The sequence below is a fragment of the Etheostoma spectabile genome, unplaced genomic scaffold (genome assembly GCF_008692095.1).
Source record: "Etheostoma spectabile isolate EspeVRDwgs_2016 unplaced genomic scaffold, UIUC_Espe_1.0 scaffold00006964, whole genome shotgun sequence".
Taxonomy (NCBI): Eukaryota; Metazoa; Chordata; class Actinopteri; order Perciformes; family Percidae; genus Etheostoma; species Etheostoma spectabile.
In genome coordinates, this window is record NW_022603437.1 from 100,508 (window position 1) to 122,415 (window position 21,908).

The window sequence follows — 21,908 nt, forward strand, 5'->3', positions numbered from 1 at the left end:
TCACAGCGGTCATCAAGAAGGCCCAGCAGCGACTACACTTCCTGAGGCTCCTCAGGAAGTACGACCTGGACTCCAACTTGCTGCTGACCTTCTACCGCTCATCCATCGAGAGCCTGCTGACCTACTGCATCACAGTCTGGTACGGCAGCTGCACCTGTTTTGGACACTCGGGTGAAGAGAGGGGCAGAGCTGTCAACTGATCACCATCTGGTGGTGAGTTGGGTCAGGGGGTGGGGGAAGACAATGGACAGACCTGGTAAGCCCAAACGGGTAGTGCGGGTGAACTGGGAACGTCTGGGTGAGGCCCCTGTCCGACGGACTTTCAACTCACACCTCCGGCGGAGCTTTTCGTGCATCCCTGTGGAGGCTGGGGGCATTGAACCTGAGTGGACAATGTTCAAAGCTTCCATTGCTGAAGCTGCAGCGGGGAGCTGTGGTCTACGGGTTTTAGGTGCCTCAGGGGGCGGTAACCCACGAACACCCTGGTGGACACCGGTGGTCAGGGAAGCCGTCCGACTGAAGAAGGAGTCTTTCCGGGATATGTTGTCTCGGAGGACTCCGGAGGCAGTTGCAGGGTACCGACGGGCCCGAAGGGCTGCAGCCTCTGCTGTGACAGAGGCAAAGCAGCGGGTGTGGGAGAAGTTCGGAGAAGATATGGAGAAGGACTTTCGGTCGGCACCAAGGTGCTTCTGGAAAACCGTTTGCTACCTCAGGACGGGGAAGCGGGGAACCATCCAAGCTGTGTACAGTGAGGACGGGACGTTGTTGACCTCAACTGAGGAGGTAATAGGGCGGTGGAAGGAGCATTTTGAGGAACTCCTAAATCCAGCTGACACGCCCTCTTTGTGGAGGCAGAGCTGGAGGATGATGGGGGATTGTCGTCAATTTCCCTGGTGGAAGTCGCTGAGGTAGTCAAACAACTCCACAGCGGCAAAGCCCCAGGGATTGAGAGATCCGTCCAGAAATGCTGAAGGCTCTGGGTGTGGAGGGGCTGTCTTGGTTGACACGCCTCTTCAACATTGCGTGGAAGTCTGGGACGGTGCCTAAGGAGTGGCAGACCGGGGTGGTGGTTCCCCTCTTCAAAAGGGGGACCAGAGGGTGTGTGCCAATTACAGGGTATCACACTTCTCAGCCTCCCTGGTAAAGTCTACTCCAAGGTGCTGGAAAGGAGGGTTCGGCCGATAGTCGACCTCGGATTGAAGAGGAACAATGCGGATTCCGTCCTGATCGTGAACAACGGACCAGATCTTCACTCTCGCAAGGATCCTGGAGGGGGCCTGGGATATGCCCAACCAGTCTACATGTGTTTTGTGGATCTGGAGAAGGCGTATGACCGGGTCCCCCGGGAGAAATTGTGGGAGGTGCTGCGGGAATATGGGGTGAGGGGGTCTCTTCTTAGGGCCATCCTCTCTGTATGACCAAAGCGAGAGCTGTGTCCGGGTTCTCGGCAGTAAGTCGGACTCGTTCCAGGTGAGGGTTGGCCTCCGCCAGGGCTGCGCTTTGTCACCAATCCTGTTTGTAATATTTATGACAGGATATCGAGGCGTAGTCGGGGCGGGGAGGGGTTGCAGTTCAGTGGGCTCGGGATCTCATCGCTGCTTTTTTGCGGATGATGTGGTCCTGATGGCATCATCGGTCTGTGACCTTCAGCACTCACTGAATCGGTTCGCAGCCGAGTGTGAAGCGGCTGGGATGAGGATCAGCACCTCTAAATCTGAGGCCATGGTTCTCAGCAGGAAACCGATGGAGTGCTTTCTTCGGGTGGGGAGTGAGTCCTTACCCCAAGTGAAGGAGTTTAAGTACCTTGGGGTCTTGTTCGCGAGTGAGGGGACTATGGAGCGTGAGATTGGTCAGAGAATCGGAGCAGCCGGTGCGGTATTACATTCTGTTTATCGCACCGTTGTGACGAAAAGAGAGCTGAGCCAGAAGGCAAAGCTCTCGATCTACCGGGCAATTTTCGTTCCTACCCTCACCTATGGTCATGAAGGCTGGGTCATGAACGAAAGAACGAGATCCAGGGTACAAGCGGCCGAAATGGGTTTCCTCAGGAGGGTGGCTGGCGTCTCCCTTAGAGATAGGGTGAGAAGCTCAGTCATCCGAGAGGAGCTCGGAGTAGAGCCGCTGCTCCTTCGCGTCGAAAGGAGCCAGTTGAGGTGGTTCGGGCATCTGGTAAGGATGCCTCCTGGGCGCCTCCCTAGGGAGGTGTTCCAGGCACGTCCAGCTGGGAGGAGGCCTCGGGGAAGACCCAGGACTAGGTGGAGAGATTATATCTCCAACCTGGCCTGGGAACGCCTCGGGATCCCCCAGTCGGAGCTGGTTGATGTGGCTCGGGAAAGGGAAGTTTGGGGTCCCCTACTGGAGCTGCTGCCCCCGAGACCCGATACCGGATAAGCGGATGAAGATGGATGGAAGATGGATGGATGTTTGGTGCTAGGGGGGGGCAGAGGTTGTTGACAAAGAAGCCATCAACATCATATAGTGGGGCTCAAAAGATTGGGCACCCCTGGTATTAATGTGTATAAAGAAGCCAAGAAAAGATGGAAAAATCTCCAACAGGCATCAAATGACAGATTAGACATTTGTATAACACGTCACAAAAAGTTAGATATTATTTCCATCACTTACACTTTCAAAATAAGAGAAAACTGCAAAATGGCGTCTGTTAATGTCTGGGCACCCTGCAGAGATAATATCCTAACCCCCCCTCCCTCCCTTTGGCAAGTATCACAGCTTGGAAACGCTTCTTGTAGCCGGCCAAGAGTCTTTAATTCTTGTTTGAGGTATCTTCGCTCATTCTTCCTTCCAAAAGTCTTCCAGTTCTTTGAGATTCCTGGGCTGTCTGTCACGCACTGCTCTGTTGCGGAGGGCCACCAAAAACGTTGGCAGAATGATGCTTGAAGAAAAAAACATTTCTGTTTTGCACAGCACCATAACAACACCGGCTCTACCCAGTCTGCTGCTTCCTGTTTGGTGCGGCCTCAGATAATATCAAACAGTTTGGAACAGACGGGGAAAAGACTGACTGGGACTGAGTTTTATGAACACCTTCAACCAAGTGATTGAGACAACGGAGCTCCCCGACTCTAGCAAGACTCAGGATTTCATTCCCATTTTGGACATTTGTCTCTGACAGTGGAATTGGTTTGAGAGTAATTTGGTGGAAGGTTGGCCTTAGGTGCAGAGGAGGCTGGAGTGACAGGTTCAGGATCACACAACCAACCCCCACTGAAAGAAATCCTCTTAAACAACCTCAGGATGAGATGAGGGTGTCGCCCCTCATAAAGTCTGGCTCGTCTCCAAGAGAAACTTCCTAGTCACATCGAAATCATGGCAAGAACATGGGTGGGCGCGAGGCAGCAGTGGTGGGATGAATTTACAAATATGTGTAAACTAGTACTTGTATTTGATGATAATGACATCCGCATGAAGACTAAATATATCAATAGGGATCCAAACTTGAGGGGGGTGGCAACCTAGTACCAGCATGCGTGGTTGGGCGGTGCTCCACTCTTTTCCTAAGGGTGACGTCACGCAACTTCAACGTGCATTTGAAAAAATGCTGAGCGTCAGAAAGATGGCCGATGCCCATCTTCATGTGAATGAATCCGTTAAACGCGCCACTACTATCCAGCAGAAGTAGACAAAAATATTTAAAACTGACTTTTGTCAATCTGAAATGAACACAGATTCAGCAACTGCACGGCCTACTTCTCGCTTAAAATGTTTTCAGAAACCCATTCCATGAACTATTTTTGTAAAATACAAAATCCAATTTCGTTCGAGCTGCCATGACAGTGGTTTGAAATTCTCGAGCAGCCAGACCCACATGATAGGTTTGTCCAATCAGATTGATGGTATATTTCCACCGAGACCCTATTGCTACATGCCTTGGTGTCTTAGTAACTAAGGCCAGGAACCCACTGTCAGTGTTTGTGCAGGCTTTGACCCAAAATACAAGGGTAGACACAAGGTGGTAGCGTTAAAGTGTTGTAGGGTTATTAAAATTAAAACGGCTACAACAAAAGATGTCAAAACAACAGGAATCACACTACATAGGGGGAGATGCAAAGAAGAAAATCCGAAGACAAGAGGCTGGCGTTGAAAGCCAAACCCCTTCGGCGAGAACAGATTCCCTATGTTGGCGGAAGAGGGGGTAGACAGTGGAGACCTTCTGGAGGCCGAGCAGGACATCAGGGCGTAGAACCTCTGGAGGCCGAGCAGGATGTGGATGGCCTAGACCCTCTGGAGGCCGAGTAGGACATCAGGGCGTAGAACCTCTGGAGGCCGAGCAGGATGTGGATGGCCTAAACCCTCTGGAGGCCCAGCAGAACCTTAAAGGTGAAGATCTGGTGGCCGAGGAAGGCGGGCTTCGGCAAAGGCTCTCAGAACGGTGCTGGCAGTCTACCTGCAGATCTGAGACAGGCGACATATCAGCTGGACTGGAGACAGGCAAGACAGCATGGGCTCTTAGCCGCAACAACTCTAGGCCTTCGGGCCTGTTAGTACCTTCCAACGGCCTCTAGGGTCGCCTGGAATAACATATCCCAGGTGGACTCCTATAGTCCAAAGGCTTCCCCGACCACCGGTGTTTACCACTGTGTTCAAGGGTTTCTACAGAACTGCTCACTTGGGGTTAATGACCCTGACCCCAACAAGAATGCCAGAAAAGCTCTGTTGAAAATCTGTTGCACAGGGGCATCCTCCAAATGTTCCAAGTTCACCCATATTACCAGTTTGGGTTCACAAGGTCTGTCCAGAGTCTTTTCCCAAACCACCTCACCAGATGGTGACCAATTGACAATTCCGCCCCCCTCTTTGAGTGTACAGAACACGTGGCCTTAGATCAGACAATACGATCACAAAATCAACATTGAGACTCTGGAACAACATACACTTATGAGCATTATGTAATAACATGGTGTTCATTATGGACAAACCATGACTAGCACTGAAGTCTCACAAGAAACGACTGCTCGAGTTCAGAACAGGGATACCGTTCCTCCCATTCACGCCTCTCCAGAGGCCTGTACTACAAAGAAAGATTTGGCAGAGACTGACAGAGACCCTTTCTCAGCTTAATGTCACTGAAACAACCGCTAAATGACCGGAAAGGGTCATGGGTGGGCTTACTGTTACGTGACACAGGAGAAGAACGAAAACAAAAAGAAAGAACGGGCAGATGGGTTTAGGAAAAGAAGAAAGCAACTTTAGGACACATTAAACACGAGACACGATCCCTGGGCTCCTGGGTGAAAGTCCTGTGTTGTTTGACCCCCCGACAAACCTCATTATGCAGATTTTCGGGCTTTGATACTGCTCGCCACCATAGTTGCTCCTAATGCTACATCATCTTCTCATTAACTTTACATTGACATTGTTTTCCTTGGTGGTGGCACGGAATTTTCACACATTCAGAGCAGTCTGGGATCATTTCACGGAATTCTGTGAGACCAGGCCGGACTGAAAGACACCCTTTCTGGCCTTAACGTCCCTAAAACAACCGCTAAAAGGCCGCAAGGTCACAGTCCTCTGCACCCAGGTCACAGAATTTCGGCAGAAGGGAGATTTTTGGATATACTTACTAGACCCCGTTATATATCAAAATTAAATAAACATATAACCTTTCGTCCAGATAGACTTTGGCTAAGTGTATTTGTAGATGGATAAGTTGTGATTTAAAAGGTAATCTACAAAAGCAGCTTGGCTATACACTGTACATTACACATTATGGTTGCATGTCTGCTCTTAACAAAGTTGGATCCATCCTACTGTCCAACTTTTTAGAAGTATGAAACTGGCTTTGGTAACTTTAGAATAGAATATTCCATAAAGTACCATACATCCCAGAGTGACATGTAGGGAATGTGAGTAACTGTGTTGAGTACACTAGGGTGACCAAACATCCTCTTTTGCCCGGAGATGTCCACTTTTTACGTTACTGTCTGTTAACAATTCATGAAAATATTTGTTTTTGCTGTTTTTCATGGGACCATGAGCATGTACTTAAATTGACTGACCCTTTACACACAATACTACAGTACTTTGTTGCGTGACGTAATTCCCGAGAGGGTGCCTTGTGGACGGCTCTGAGACACTAATATACAGGGAGCAGATCAGACAGAGGAGAACATACAGGGAGCAGATCAGACAGAGGAGAACATACAGGGAGCAGATCAGACAGGGAGCACATACAGGGAGCAGATCAGACAGGGAGCACATACAGGGAGCAGATCAGACAGGGAGCACATAGAGGGAGCAGATCAGACAGGGAGCACATACAGGGAGCAGATAAGACAGCGGAGAACACACAGGGAGCAGATCAGACACCCTAGAGTACACTATGTAATTTAATGAGAGCACACAAATTAGCGTAAGTCTGGGTCACTCTACGTCATCTCACAGTGCCAAGGTCAAGCTGCTGTTCTGCCCGGTATGCTCCATACAGACGCTAAAGGTTGATTCAGCCAAGCATCAGTATTTTACAGAACAGGAGGGGACAACAAAGCATCACACTGAAAGATTTTACAATATGTTGAATAAGTCATTCATAAACTTGGCATAAACAGGACACACCATTTTCAAATATTTTAATATTTCTTTAGATCTCTTTTAAATGAATCAGTTTGTAACTCCCAACTAAGTAAACAGATTTTCTGAGCATCAGTCAGACGACCAGTGACTGGTCTCTGTGCCGATGACGTCAGGCGGCTGCTGTGGGCGTCCACTGACTCCAGACAATTAGAAGAGGCAGGAGCAGAGTTCCAGTTCAGTACGGAGGGACTCTCACTCCCTGGTTGGAGGTCCCCCCCGAACCACTGTGCTGCCCTCCAATAAGAGCTGTAAGTATGAAGATGTTAGTCCCACATGACTCCTCATCATCGGCTGCCTGTGAGAATCCTGGTGGTGTTGATGCTTGAGCTGCTCTCTGTGATACATGTTAACATGGAAACCTGTTGGAACAGACAGCATGTGATGTTATAATCCTCATACTGTGGTACAGGTCTTTGAACTCAACAGGAGAATCATGATGAACTCTTCATATGTTTCATATTTCACCCTTGCTGCTTACTTTGACACCGGAGGTTTTAAATACTTATATTTCCTGCTGATTTTGTCCTTATATGTGTTCATAGTGTGTGCCAATGTGCTGCTGGTTGTGGTTATCTGTGTGAACAGGAGCTTACATGAACCTATGTACCTTTTTCTGGTCAGCCTGTTTGTAAATGAACTGTATGGTAGTACAGGGTTGTTTCCATTCCTTCTGGTTCAGATCCTCTCGGACATTCACACTGTTTCTGCTCCCTTCTGCTTCCTGCAGATTTATTGTGGGTATACATATTGTGGTGTAGAGTTTACTAACCTAGCCGTCATGTCTTATGACAGATATCTTTCCATCTGTTATCCTCTGCAATATCACACTCATATGACCTCTAATAAGGTGGCTGTGCTTATCACTATAACGTGGTCTCTTCCTTTTTTTGGTGTTTTTGTCACAACAGCATTGAGTGCCTCCTTACAGCTGTGTGGGAACATCATTAATAAGGTTTACTGTGATAACTATTACATCATAAAACTGGCTTGCTATCACCCCTTAATTAATAATGTGTATGAACTCGTTGCTGTTTTTTTAACAGTCTGTGTCCCTGTATGTGTGATCCTCTACACTTACATGAGGATCCTTAAAGTGTGTTTTTCTGGTTCTAAGCAGACGAGACAGAAAGCTGTCAGCACCTGCACCCCCCACCTCGCTTCCCTCATCAACTTTTTCTTTGGTTCTTTATTTCAAATGTTACAGAGCAGGTTCAATACGAGCAGTGTACCCAACATGTTAGAAATATTTCTGTCTTTGTATTTTCTGACGTGCCAACCGATCTTTAACCCTGTAATGTACGGCCTCAACATGTCCAAAATACGCCTCATGTGTCAAAGTCTGCTGTCTCGTTCTGTGCTGGGAGGTTGCTGTAATTTCTCTCATCGTTCAGGACCTGGCCCGTTATCAAGATAGACCATATTTTGACAAAGAGGTACATGAGGCATAATGTTAGAGTTAATTAAAAGTTTTCCTTGAAGTGCTCTTTTTTAATTGTTGCTTTGTTTGTAACGTTTCCGTTGTTTTGACTGGATCTGAGAGACATGATTTTGTTATTAAGTGGAATAGCAGCTAGATGCAAACAACTAGGAGCAGACTAGAAATACAGAAGAATCTGGTCCCTTTGTTAGAGACCTTTCAGAGTCAGTAGCTGTATTTGTTAGAGACCTTTCAGAGTCAGTAGCTGTATTTGTTAGAGACCTTTCAGAGTCAGTAGCTGTATTTGTTAGAGACCTTTCAGAGTCAGTAGCTGTATTTGTTAGAGACCTTTCAGAGTCAGTAGCTGTATTTGTTAGAGACCTTTCAGAGTCAGTAGCTGTATTTGTTAGAGACCTTTCAGAGTCAGTAGCTGTATTTGGGAAGTTCAGGTGAATATTAATGAGGATCAGACTTAACCTTGAACATATTCTGAGCAGGTTTAATTTGAACATTGGACCTCACCATGTCCAAAATATGCATTGTGTGTAAATGTACACTTTCAAGTTATGTTGGCAAGTTAAACAATAAATGTTTCCCCTTGGCTCCATGGTGTCAACAGTTATCATTTCTTATTTAACACGTTGTATTAAACGGGGGGGGCATTTATCATGTCAACACAAAGCTGACCCAGTCAGTGAAAGGGGACCTCCTTATGCCTTTTATTGTTCTATATAAATATTGTTATGTTTTAATTTGGTCTGTCAATCAAATAAAATATGTAATCGTGATGAATTGCATGATGTCTACATATGAAAGCAATAGTTTACAAAGGGCCTTGAAAGAGGAAACACAAGCACATCCAGACCTGTCCACGGATACACATGGTTGTAAAAGTGGAAACAGAAGCGAGCGCCGCTTTTAACGACAGGACACAGCGGTCATTCAACACATCACAGAACAGCGTGCGTTCATTAAAGGAAAGGAGGGGTGCTGAGAGGAATCTGCGTTATTCTAGCATTCATTATCACAGTCCTAGTTTTATCTTATGAAGCAAAGGCACATGATCTGAAATCCTAAAACTTTAGCCCTGAATGTATTAGTTGATGTTTAGAAAGTTGTCCATTGAGCGTGAATGAACCCTCTGAGACCTACGGCCATTTTTACAGTTCATTGTCCGTCTGGTTGTATTTCTATAAAAGCTTCATCAACCCTGGTGTCTCCAGTCAGGATATGAACATCATGTTGTTCAGGAAAAACTGGGTTATTAGAATATTTGGGCTGCAGTGAGGTCACTTAAGCGTTAAAAATGGTTGCAGGGCCTTAAAGACAAATAAATAAATAAAACGGAACATGAATCTTCCAGATATGTAATGATATCACAGACAGAGCAGTAATACCTAAAAAACAAAAAAAATAAACTCAATAAACATTACAACTTATATAAAGCAGAAACTATTTACGTTTCTTCAAAAAGGGCCCAAATATATAATATAAATATACAATATAAATATATTCCTAATCTCAAAACAGTGACTCCATTCTCCTCCATAAAACTGTAGTTATCTATCTTTGATCACATACTAGACTAGTCTGACTTGGATGATTACTCTATTGCCCACTCCATACGCCATGCTCTCTCTGTTGCCCATATATGGGCATAATGCCTTCACTTCCCTAAAAAAACAAAAGTCACGGCACACAGACAGAGAAGAGACACGGGGCACGGAGATAGCGGCAGAAATGAGCGAAAACGTGATAAATTATGGATTATTATCAAGTGGATAAATCTTGGATTTAACAGTTTGGATTTAATGCTCAACAACCTCAAAAAAAGGCTCAAGTTCCAGGCAAGGTAGAAAATCACCTGTAGAGGCTAGAAAGACACGGAAGAGACCTCCAGGAACGCTAGCTTGTTAGCTGTTAGCTGCAAAAATTGGTAAGTTCTGTCTTAAATGGTTATTGAATGATTACAATATGAATCAGAGGTGCCGTTTTAGGTTGTGCACGACCCTCCTCGTTCCAGAGGTTTAACCAGCCGGTAGTCTTGCATTGCCAGACCTTCCTCCACAGCGTTGCAGAGGAACAACCTGATCTTACAAAATTCTGTGAAATGAACACAGCCCCTTAAGGGTTTAGGAGAAGAAGAATGGGACAGTTGGGTTGAGGAGAAGAAGAACAGGACAGTCTGGTTTAGAAAACGTGACAAGCGGGACGGGATCCACGGTCTCCTGGGTGTTCTTGGTTGTTTGACCCATCCACCACCCAACTTTCTTAGGTGGATTTTCGGTCTTTCATACTAGGCTACTGGCTACCATCCATCCATCTTGGTGAGGGTAGGAACGAACAATGACCGGTAGGTCGAGTGCTTTGCCTTCTGGCTCAGCTCCCTTATTATCACAACGGTGCGATAAATGGAATGTAACACCAACCCCGCTGCTCCAATTCTCCGACAAATCTCATGCTCCATGGTCCCCTGACTCACGAACAAGACCCCAAGGTATTTAAACTCCTTTGCTGGGGACAAGGACTCATTCCCTACCTGAAGAAAGCACTCCATCGGTTTCCTGCTGAGAACCATGGCCTCAGATTTAGAGGTACTGATCCTCATCCCAGCTGCTTCACACTCGGACGCGAACCGATCCAGAGATTGCTGAAGGTCACAGACCAATGATGCCATCAGGACCACATCATCTGCAAAAAGCAGCGATGAGATCCTGAGCCCACTGAACTGCAACCCCTCCCCACCCCGACTACGCCTCGATATCCTGTCCATAAATATTACAAACAGGGTTGGTGACAAAGCGCAGCCCTAACGGAGGCCAACCCTCACTCTCACCCCATACTCCTGCAGCACCTCTCACAGTGTCTCCCGGGGGATCCAGTCACACGCCTTCTCCAGATCCACAAAACACATGTAGACTGGTTGGGCATACTCCCAGGCTCCCTCCAAGATCCTTAGAGAGTGAAGATCTGATCCATTGTTCCATGACCATGATGGAATCCGCATTGTTCCTCTTCAACCCGAGGTTCAACGATCGGCCAAACCCCTCTTTCCAGCACCTTGGAGTAGACTTTACCAGGGAGGCTAAGAAGTGTGATACCCCTGTAATTGGCACACACCCTCTGGTCCCCCTTTTTCTAGTGGGGAACCACCACCCCGGTCTGCCACTCCTTAGGCAACGTCCCAGACTCCCACGTAATGTTGAAGAGGCGTGTCAACCAAGACAGCCCCTCCACACCCAGAGCTTTCAGCATTTGTGGACGAATCTCATCAATCTGTGGAGTTGTTTAACTACCTCAGCAACCTCCACCAGGGAAGTTGACGACAATCCCCCATCATCCTCCAGCTCTGCCTCTACCACAGAGGGCGTATTAGCTGGACCTAGGAGTTCCTTAAAGTGCTCCTTCCACCGCCCCAGTACCTCTTCAGTTGAGGTCAACAACGTCCCGTCCTCAATGTACACAGCTTGGATGGTTCCCCGCTTCCCCGTCCTGAGGTAGCAAACGGTTTTTCCTGAAACACCTTGGTGCCGACCGAAAGTCCTTCTCCATGTCGTCTCCAAACTTCTCCTAAACCCGCTGCTTTGCTTCTGTCACGGCAGAGGTTGCAGCCCTTCCGGTCCGTCGGTATTTTGCAACTGCCCCCGTGTCCTCTCGGATAACATATCGCGGAAAGACTCCTTCTTCAGTCGAATGGCTTCCCTGACCACCAGGGTGTTCGTTGAGTACCGCCCTTGAGGCACCTAAGACCCTAAGACCACAGCTCCCCACCGTTGCTTCAGCAATGGAAACTTTGAACATTGTCTACTCAGGTTCAATGCCCCCATTCTCCACAGGGACTCCCAGCCTTTACAGGGATGCACGAAAAGCTCCTGTTTGGGCTTACCAGTCTGTCCAGAGTCTTCCCCTACCCCCTGACCCAACTTACCACCAGATGGTGATCAGTTGACAGCTCCGCCCCTCTCTTAACCAAAGTGTCAAAAACATGCGGCCTCAGATCAGATGAATTGATTATTGACCTTCGGCCTAGGGTGCTCTGGAACCACCTACTCTTATGAGCATCCCTATGTTTGAACATATTGTTTGTTATGGACAATCTATGACTAGCACAGAAGTCTACTCCAATCATCTCCATCATTGCCCCAGCAGAACAATGGAGTCCCTCCAGATCCAACTGTTAGCGCTCAACCTCAACAAGCACAAGTTCCGGCTCCTTGCCCAACAGAGAGGTCCACGTCCCCAGAGCCACCCTCTGTCTCTTGGGTCTGGTCCGTCGAGGCCCCTCACCTTCACTGCCACCGATGTGGCAGCACACCCGACCCCAGTGGTTCCTTCCACAGGTGGTGGGCCCATGGGCTTGAGAGGGAGGGTGCCACGTAGCTTGTTACATAGCCCTGGAGTTGTTTGGGGTCATTATCCTGTTGAAAAACAAATGATGGTCCAACTAAACGCAACCCGGATGGGATGGCATGTTGCTGCAGGATGCTGTGGTAGCCATGCTGGTTCAGTAGGTCTTCAATTTTGAATAAATCCCCAACCTTGTCACCAGCAAGGCCCCTCCACAACATCACACCTCCTCCTCCATGCTTCACGGTGGGAACCAGGCATGTAGAATCCATCCGTCACCTTTTCTGTGTCGCACAAAGTCACGGCGGTTGGAACCAAAGATCTCAAACCTGGACTCATCCGACCAGAGCCCAGATTTCCACTGGTCTAATGTCCATTCCTTGTGTTTCTGGCCCAAACAGATCTCTTCTGCTTGTTGCCTCTCCTTAGCCGTGGTTTCCTAGGCTTGTTGCCTCTCCTTAGCCGTGGTTTCCTAGGCTTGTTGCCTCTCCTTAGCCGTGGTTTCCTAGGCTTGTTTCCTCTCCTTCGACGTGGTTTCCTAGCTGCTATTGGACCATGAAGGCCTAATTCAGTCTCCTCTTACCAGTTGTTTTAGGGATGTGTCTGCTGCTAGAACTCTGTGTGGTATTCATCTGGTCTCTGATCTGAGCTGCTGTTAACTTGTGATTTCTGAGGCTGGTGAGTCAGGTGAACTTATCCTCAGCAGCAGAGGGGACTCTTGGTCTTCCTTTCCTGGGGGAGGGGGGGGACTCTTGGTCTTCCTTTCCTGGGGGGGTCCTCATGTGAGCCAGTTTTGTTGTAGCACTTGATGGTTTTTGTGACTGCACTTGGGGACACAATCAAAGTTTTTGCAATTTTCAGGACCAACTGCCCTTCATTTCTTAAAGTAATGATGACCTCGTTTCTCTTCTCTTAGCTGATTGGTTTTTGCCATAATATGAATTCTACCAGTCGTCCAATAGGCTGTCGGCTGTGTATCAACCTGACTTCTGCACAACACAACTGATGGTCCCAACTCCATTAATAAGGCAAGAAATTCTACTAATGAACCCTGACAAGGCCCACCTATGGAGGGTAAACCATTTCAGGGACTACCTCATAAAGCTCATTGAGAGAACACCAAGGGTTTGCAGCGCAATCAAAATAGCAATGGGGGGGGGGGGGCTACTTGGAAGAAAGATAATCTTCAATTTAAATAGTCATGAAGATAAAGGAAACACATTGAATGAGAAGGTGGGTCCAAACTTTTGGCCTGTACTGTATGGATAGCATCTGTAACAGAAAGTAATAGAATAGAAGGAAGACGTTTTATTTATTTTATTTATTTGTATTTGTCTCTTTGATTCTTTATCCGTCCTCCTTTCCTTGGCACAGGGGTTTGTTGTGGGTAGGATGGGGTTAATAGAAATATGTCTTGTTATGTCTCATTGAGAGACGTGGGGAGACGTATTGCATCATTAGGAGTCGTAGGGGGATTTTCTGAGACTCAGTCAGACGACCAGTGACTGGTCTCTGTGCCGATGACGTCAGGCGGCTGCTGTGGGCGTCCACTCACTCCAGACAATTAGAAGAGGCAGGAGCAGAGTTCCAGTTCAGTACGGAGGGACTCTCACTCCCTGGTTGGAGGTCCCCCCCGAACCACTGTGCTGACCTCCAATAAGAGCTGTAAGTATGAAGATGTTAGTCCCACATGACTCCTCATCATCGGCTGCCTGTGAGAATCCTGGTGGTGTTGATGCTTGAGCTGCTCTCTGTGATACATGTTAACATGGAAACCTGTTGGAACAGACAGCATGTGATGTTCTAGTCCTCATACTGTGGTACAGGTCTTTGAACTCAACAGGAGAATCATGATGAACTCTTCATATGTTTCATATTTCACCCTTGCTGCTTACTTTGACACCGGAGGTTTTAAATACTTATATTTCCTGCTGATTTTGTCCTTATATGTCTTCATAGTGTGTGCCAATGTGCTGCTGGTTGTGGTTATCTGTGTGAACAGGAGCTTACATGAACCTATGTACCTTTTTCTGGTCAGCCTGTTTGTAAATGAACTGTATGGTAGTACAGGGTTGTTTCCATTCCTTCTGGTTCAGATCCTCTCGGACATTCACACTGTTTCTGCTCCCTTCTGCTTCCTGCAGATCTTCTGTGTGTATACTTATGGCAGTGTCGAGTTTACTAACCTAGCCGTCATGTCTTATGACAGATATCTTGCTATCTGTTATCCTCTGCAATATCACACTCATATGACCTCTAATAAGGTTGCTGTGCTTATCACTATAACGTGGTCTCTTCCTTTTTTTGGTGTTTTTGTCACAACAGCATTGAGTGCCTCCTTACAGCTGTGTGGGAACATCCTTTATGTAGTTTACTGTGACAACTATTCTATTATAAAACTGGCCTGCTATGACACCACAGGTAATAATGTGTATGAACTCATAGCTGCTTCTCTAACAGTCTGTGTCCCTGTATGTGTGATCCTCTACACCTACATGAGGATTCTTAAAGTGTGTTTTTCTGGTTCTAAGCAGACGAGACAGAAAGCTATCAGCACCTGCACCCCCCACCTCGCTTCTATACTCAACTTCTCTGTCGGGGTTTCCTTTGAAATATTACACAGCAGGTTTGATGTGAGCAGTGTTCCCATGAAATTTCAAATATTGTTGTCATTGTATTTTCTGACGTGCCAACCGATCTTTAACCCTATAATGTACGGCCTCAACATGTCCAAAATACGCGTCATGTGTCAAAGTCTGCTTTCCAGGTCTGTGTTGGGAGGTTGCTCTGATTTCGTTTTGTTCAAAACTGGACTTTCTAAAATGTGGTTGAGAAAAAGCATCACATAACGACATGATGCATGTTGTAACAGAACATGTTCCTGTTATAACTTGATGACTTGATATGTTGTATAACTAGCAAATATCTTTTAATGTAACAACATGACATCAATACCTTTTTTCTTTTTCATGCGTGGCACCACTATGTTTCCTTAGTGTTTGCTTAGTGTTTTTGGTTCTAAATGATAATACTGAAAACTTTACAGCGGTCAAGACATTAGAATTTAAATCTGAAGTTAGAGGAAAGCTTAACCCTTGTGTTGTCTTTGAAAATCACTGTTGTTGACGCCTTTTATCAACTTTTTCTTATGTTTTTGTCCCTTTTTTTAACACTTTTGTCATTTTTTTCAGTGTTTGTCACTGACGTTTTCAACACTACGTAAAACTGACTTATTAACTTATGAATTTATGGTCAATAAACCTCATTTATAGGAAATTATACCTAATGTTTGAGTTAGAAAAGCAGAAATTAGGAATTATTGAGACTAAAATTAAAGGAATGGATGTTGATGATAATCACAGACTGGAATATGTCAACTTTTACTCAACACTATTTCAACAACACTTCACTTTGTTTTACAATGCTATAAAATATAATAAGACCCAAAATTAATGAAAGTAGAGATTTGTACTTGGCAAAGAGCGTTGGAATCAATCATGTTATTTTGGGGAATTAAAAAGGACATTGATATAGGACAACATGAGGACAACATGAGGACAACATGAGGACAACATGAAGACAACATGAGGGCAACATGAGGACAACATGAGGACAACATGAGGACAACATGAGGGCAACATAGGGACAACATGAGGACAACATGAGGACAACATGAGGACGACATGAGGACAACATGAGGACAACATGAGGGCAACATGGGGACAACATGAGGATGACATGAGGACAACATGAGGACAACATGAGGACAACATGAGGGCAACATGGGGACAACATGAGGACAACATGAGGACAACATGAGGACGACATGAGGACAACATGAGGACAACATGAGGGCAACATGGGGACAACATGAGGACAACATGAGGGAAACATGAAGACAACGTGAGGGCAATACGAGGACAACATGAGGACAACATGAGGACAACATGAGGACAACATGAGGGCAACATGAGGACAACATGGGGACAACATGAGGACAACATATGGACTATATAGAGCAGATTTTGATTCTAACAGTCCAGAATCGTGTGGTAAACTCTGCAGGTGAAGAGCAGCTTTGTTCAGCATGAGTTCAACAAACTGAGAAAGTAATAAATGTTCGTCTTTGTCTCAGTGGGGTCTACAGTCATCATGTCTTTTGTCATGCTGTTGTATCAAAAGGTAGGACATCTATCAATCAGATGTCCACACAGTGGGTCCAACCAATCAGGTCTGTCAGTAGAGAGAGACTAACCAATCAGGTCTGTCAGTAGAGAGAAACTAACCAATCAGGTCTGTCAGTAGAGAGAGACTAACCAATCAGGTCTGTCAGTAGAGAGAAACTAACCAATCAGGTCTGTCAGTAGAGAGAAACTAACCAATCAGGTCTGTCAGTAGAGAGAGAAACTAACCAATCAGGTCTGTCAGTAGAGAGAAACTAACCAATCAGGTCTGTCAGTAGAGAGAGACTAACCAATCAGGTCTGTCAGTAGAGAGAGAAACTAACCAATCAGGTCTGTCAGTAGAGAGAAACTAACCAATCAGGTCTGTCAGTAGAGAGAAACTAACCAATCAGGTCTGTCAGTAGAGAGAGAAACTAACCAATCAGGTCTGTCAGTAGAGAGAGACTAACCAATCAGGTCTGTCAGTAGAGAGAGAAACTAACCAATCAGGTCTGTCAGTAGAGAGAAACTAACCAATCAGGTAGTCAGTAGAGAGAAACTAACCAATCAGGTCTGTCAGTAGAGAGAGACTAACCAATCAGGTCTGTCAGTAGAGAGAAACTAACCAATCAGGTCTGTCAGTAGAGAGAGAAACTAACCAATCAGGTCTGTCAGTAGAGAGAGACTAACCAATCAGGTCTGTCAGTAGAGAGAGACTAACCAATCAGGTCTGTCAGGCTGCTTGCTTGTGCAATCACATGGAGTCATTTGGACCTACGGGCCTCGGGCTGAACTTAAATGACAAAAAAACTAAAATTGTAATTTTTGGGGGGCCCGATGTCTCTTTTTTTAACAGTGCTCTTAGTCCAGTACCTTCAAACTGCCGCCCATTTGTAAAAAGTCTCGGTTTCATTGATAGTTCTTTTAACCTGGATAAACAGATCAGTGGTAACAACGACCTTCTATCAGCTCAGACTTCTTGGGAAGGTCGAGCCTCACCTGCCCCAGAGCCACCTGGAGACAGGTGTGCAGGCCCTGATCACAGATCACCTGGACTACTGGACCTCATGGTACTCTGGCCTAGGGTTAGGGTTAGGGTTAGGATCTACAGTTTGCCGAGTAAAGTTAGTCCAGAATGCGTACTGTTGTCCCCCCCCGTCTCTCCAGTGGCTGCCGGTGGGTTTTTTAGATCTTATTGTTTGTTTTTAAATCTCTAAATGGGCTGGCACCGTCATATTTGTCTGGTATGCTGATTTTGCACGCTCCAGTCAGACTCAGGTCCAGGACCAGTTGCCTTTAGACTGTCCCAGATCCAAACTGAGACCCAGAGGGGACAGACCTGTTCCAGTAGCAGGTCCTAATCTCTGGAACTCTCTCCATCTCAACATTAGAGCAGCTTCCTCTATTCAGAGCTTTAAACTTTCACTTTTAATAACTCATCTTTTTGCTCTGGCTGTTAACACAAGCTGAGCTGGGACGTTTTATTGTTTTGAGTAAAGGTTTTAATCGTTTTGGCATATGCTGTTTTAGAAGGGTTTTTCCGGGTATTTATTATGCTTTTATTTTATTTTGTCATCTGTATCTGTCCAGCACTTTGGGGCAGTAGTGACTGTAACTGTGCTATAGAAATAACCTTTGACCTTTGGCCTTGACCTACAGCAGGCTTTATTTACTGTGCCTGTGTGTATTGGAAGGCGCCAGGCTTATGATGTTAATGTAAATATTAGGATCCACCCATACCCTTTAGATTCTTGTCCATTCATTATTTGGTGTTATTTTAAATTGTGTATATGTAGTTCCAGCTGAAGAAGGCTTCTCCAGCGGTGTAGAGGTCACTCCTCGCCACCAGGCAGCGACACAGACCAGGAAATGGAAGAGGGAACTCTGAGGGCCGAACCCACCTGAGTTCTCCTCAGCTTTGCAAGAGTTTCAGCCGTTACACAAGCAGAGACCACAGTGCAACTAAATGTCCTCCTGTTAATTACATTATGAATCAAAATGTGATTATCTGTTTGTGACTAGTGTTTTAATAGTGATCTGCTGATAACATCCCACGTGATAACGAGGGTTGAAGCAGATGTGTGAAGCTGTTTTGTCCTCTAAGTTCTCTGGGAAGTAAGAAGAGATCTAACGTAGTGGTTTATGTGGAGTGATCACTGCACCATCCTTACATAGAAAATAACCTGTACCTCCACAGCAGGAGAACCGGCTTTAACCCTCCGGTGTCCTCGGGTCTCACTGACCCATTTTGAAACAGTTTCTATATTAGAAATCTGTGTTTCTTTCAACTAAATTGCCCAAAACATCACGTGGATGGTTCCATGTAACGCTCTTAACAAGTAAAATAAAGGATCAGTTCACTACTCTCATTGAATGTGCGTGTTTTTTATTTAATTTTCTAGCATTTGAAGAAACCCGTGATGTTGACACAAAGTGACAAAAATTTTCAAAAAAGCTTCAAAAACAACAACAAAAGTGACAGAAAAACGACAAACCTGTCAGTGGAAAAAAGCAATTTCACATTTAGACCCTCATCATCAAAGAGTTGCACGGACGACAACACAAGGGTTGTGCAGGTAGCCGGGTTGGTTCAGCGGGTGGAGCAGGCGCACGTGTCCTCCAGGTCCAGGGTTTGATTTCCTGCTTGTCTCTCTCTCCTTCTCCCCTTCCTCACCTGGCTGTCCTGTCCTTTAAAAGCAGAAAAGCCCCAAAAAGAATCTTAAAGAGCGTTCTGCAGGAAGACACCCACTTCAGGAGACAGGAGACGGGATTAATGCGACTAGCAGAGCTAACGTCCAGGTCAGCAGGTCACGTTCCAAGAGACTATAAATCAACCTCTAATTTGTTCTTTCTAAACAAATTAGAGTGAATTAACTGATTTAGTTCCAGGAAACCTCCAAGAAAGTTCATGTAACGTCATTTTCATAGACACAGGTTAACAGCGTGCTTTCAAAACCAAAGATAAATAACTTGTTGACATTTATCGGTGCTTTATTTTTATTTCTGAGCTGGACAAGCTAATAATGAGCATCTTGAATTAAATCCCCTTGTTTAGTGGTTCTGTTGTGATAAGTTGTCACTCAAATTAAGAAAGGACAAAACACTGAAAGAAGAAGAGACAACTTAGTTTGGAGTTTATTTGACTTAACACGTTGTTTTTATTCCAAGAGATGTATCACCTTTCTAATGCCTAGATCATTTCTCTTATTTCAAGACATCTTGCCAAGTGTAATTATCTCACTGCACTGGCAGACACATTAACTTGTTTCTAGTATTTAACTTCTCAAATTAGGTATTTTGTTTCTTACATTTGATGGTTCAGTGTTGCAGTGATCAGAGTCTTTATGCGTGACAGTCGACCTGACCGAGCGTCTCTCTCCTGATCCCCACTCTAACAACAGGCGCTTACATACGACGTAGATCTTAGACATTTTCAGCCCGTACATCACGGGGCTAAAGAGCGGCTGGCATGTCAGATAGTACAACGACAGAACCGTTTTCACCGGGCTGTTTACACTCTGCGTGACGTACCTGCTCTGTAATATCTCAAAGCAAACCCCGAAAGAGAAGTTGAGGATAGAAGCGAGGTGGGGGGTGCAGGTGCTGACAGCTTTCTGTCTCGTCTGCTTAGAACCAGAAAAACACACTTTAAGGATCCTCGTGTAGGAGTAGAATATGATGATGACAGGAACAAAGACTGTGAGAAAAGTGAGAATGAGTCCATAGATGTTGTTGGCTGTTGTGTCGGTGCACGCCAGCTTCACAATAGAGTAGTTGTTGCAGTAAACTTTGTCGATGATGTTCCCACACAGCTGCAGAGGAACAATCAATGACAGCAAAACCACAATGGTGAGGACAGAGTAGAGCCACGGCACGGCAACCAGCACGGCAACCTTCCCAGTCGTCATACGGGTGTTATAATGCAGAGGATAACAGATAGCAAGATATCTGTCATAAGACATGACGGCTAGGTTAGAAAACTCTACACACACATATGTATACACACAGAAGATCTGCAGGAAGCAGAAGGGAGCAGAAACAGTGTGAATGTCCGAGAGGATCTGAACCAGAAGGAATGGAAACAACCCTGTACTACCATACAGTTCATTTACAAACAGGCTGACCAGAAAAAGGTACATAGGTTCATGTAAGCTCCTGTTCACACAGATAACCACAACCAGCAGCACATTGGCACACACTATGAAGACATATAAGGACAAAATCAGCAGGAAATATAAGTATTTAAAGACCCCGGTGTCAAAATAGGCAGCAAGTGTGAAACTTGAAACCTGAGTAGAGTTGATCATGGTCCTCATTGGTGCTTGCAAAGCGATCAATAACACAAATGTTCCACGCACAAACTCATCAACATGGTGTGATAGAAATCTGTGGATGCTACGTCCAAAACATCAACCACAGAAACAGGCCCCGTCTTCCTTGCTTTGTCCAATCTACACACTTCCTAGAAGAACTCAATGCACCTCAGTCAGACTCATACTTAAATCAATAAAAACATGTAAATAACATTATGAATCAGATCAGAAAAGCTTAGGACACATGCACAGGGACAAAAGCTATACCAAAGAGTTCAAGTAACAATGCCATTATTATCCTTACACAGTGTGTCACACAGAACCACCTGGAGTCACTCGGAAGGACAACAGTCAACCATGGACAAGGTGAGTCCAGAGGAAGACAGTCCAGATGAAGACGTGGGGAGCATCTCGGCCCTCGGTCCCTCCTGGGCTGAGCTGAGACGCTGCGTCTCCTTTTATCTGCTTAGGAGAGAGCTGGAGTCCGTCTCCAAGGAGCCTCTGGTTGCTGCCCACCGCTGATCAATGGGGGAAAAAATTCTAATACAGGAAAACGGATCCAGATCTACACCGGGACACATCAAAGGTCCCATGGCATGAAAAGAAGAATTTATGATTTATAATGTTTATTGAGCCCCAGTGAGGAAATTAAAATTTACATCTGCATGCAAGCTCAGGACCTATACATGCGCTAATGGAGAGATGTCAGAGTGGGGGGGCTGCCAGTGCTGGACCAGCGCCCTGAGCGGGGGGGGGGGGTTCAGTGCCTTGCTCAAGAGCACCTGGCAGTGCCCAGGAGGTGGACTGGCACCTCTCCAGCTACCAGTCCACCTCGAGACTCTGGCCTGTATGGGGGCTTGACCCTCCGGTTCCCAACCCGACTCCTTACAGACTGAGCTACTGCCCCCCCCCCCCCCCTTTCATGTCATTAACGTTAATTGCAAACCAGTTTCCCATCTCTTTTCCATAGATCTGACACCTGATGGGCCAAGCTTCTCTTTGACAGTCACCTCCCCCCCCCCCCCGCTGCCAGATCATAGCTATCAGGAGCTCCACTGGGACAGGACAGACTACCTG

General features: G+C 46.0%; 3 protein-coding genes across 3 annotated transcripts; 2 read left to right on the forward strand and 1 right to left on the reverse strand.

Annotated features, from left to right (window-relative positions):
* Nucleotides 1-7,027: 7,027 nt before the first annotated feature.
* Nucleotides 7,028-8,005, forward strand: LOC116678309 (olfactory receptor 11A1-like). Its single transcript, XM_032508271.1, has one exon. The coding sequence runs from the start codon at nucleotides 7,028-7,030 to the stop codon at nucleotides 8,003-8,005; it is 978 nt and encodes a 325-aa protein (XP_032364162.1).
* A 6,200-nt stretch (nucleotides 8,006-14,205) lies between these two features.
* Nucleotides 14,206-15,204, forward strand: LOC116678310 (olfactory receptor 10A6-like). Its single transcript, XM_032508273.1, has one exon. It carries the CDS (start codon nucleotides 14,206-14,208, stop codon nucleotides 15,202-15,204), a length of 999 nt encoding a protein of 332 aa, XP_032364164.1.
* A 2,256-nt stretch (nucleotides 15,205-17,460) lies between these two features.
* Nucleotides 17,461-20,825, reverse strand: LOC116678311 (olfactory receptor 11A1). Its single transcript, XM_032508274.1, has 2 exons — nucleotides 19,827-20,825; nucleotides 17,461-17,532 (listed from the first exon to the last, which is right to left on the reverse strand). The coding sequence occupies exons 1-2, from the start codon at nucleotides 20,823-20,825 to the stop codon at nucleotides 17,461-17,463; spliced, it is 1,071 nt and encodes a 356-aa protein (XP_032364165.1).
* Nucleotides 20,826-21,908: the final 1,083 nt, after the last annotated feature.

What these genes read in the sequence shown, in the direction of transcription:
- LOC116678309 (XM_032508271.1), top strand. Translation starts at nt 7,028, where the DNA reads ATGAACTCTTCATATGTTTCATATTTCACCCTTGCTGCTTACTTTGAC.
- LOC116678310 (XM_032508273.1), top strand. Translation starts at nt 14,206, where the DNA reads ATGATGAACTCTTCATATGTTTCATATTTCACCCTTGCTGCTTACTTT.
- LOC116678311 (XM_032508274.1), bottom strand. Translation starts at nt 20,825, where the DNA reads ATGATCAACTCTACTCAGGTTTCAAGTTTCACACTTGCTGCCTATTTT. An exon ending in GCAACACTGAACCATCAAAT is followed by an intron (nt 17,533 to 19,826) that starts GTAAGAAACAAA and finishes ACCTGTCTCCAG; the next exon opens with GTGGCTCTGGGGCAGGTGAG.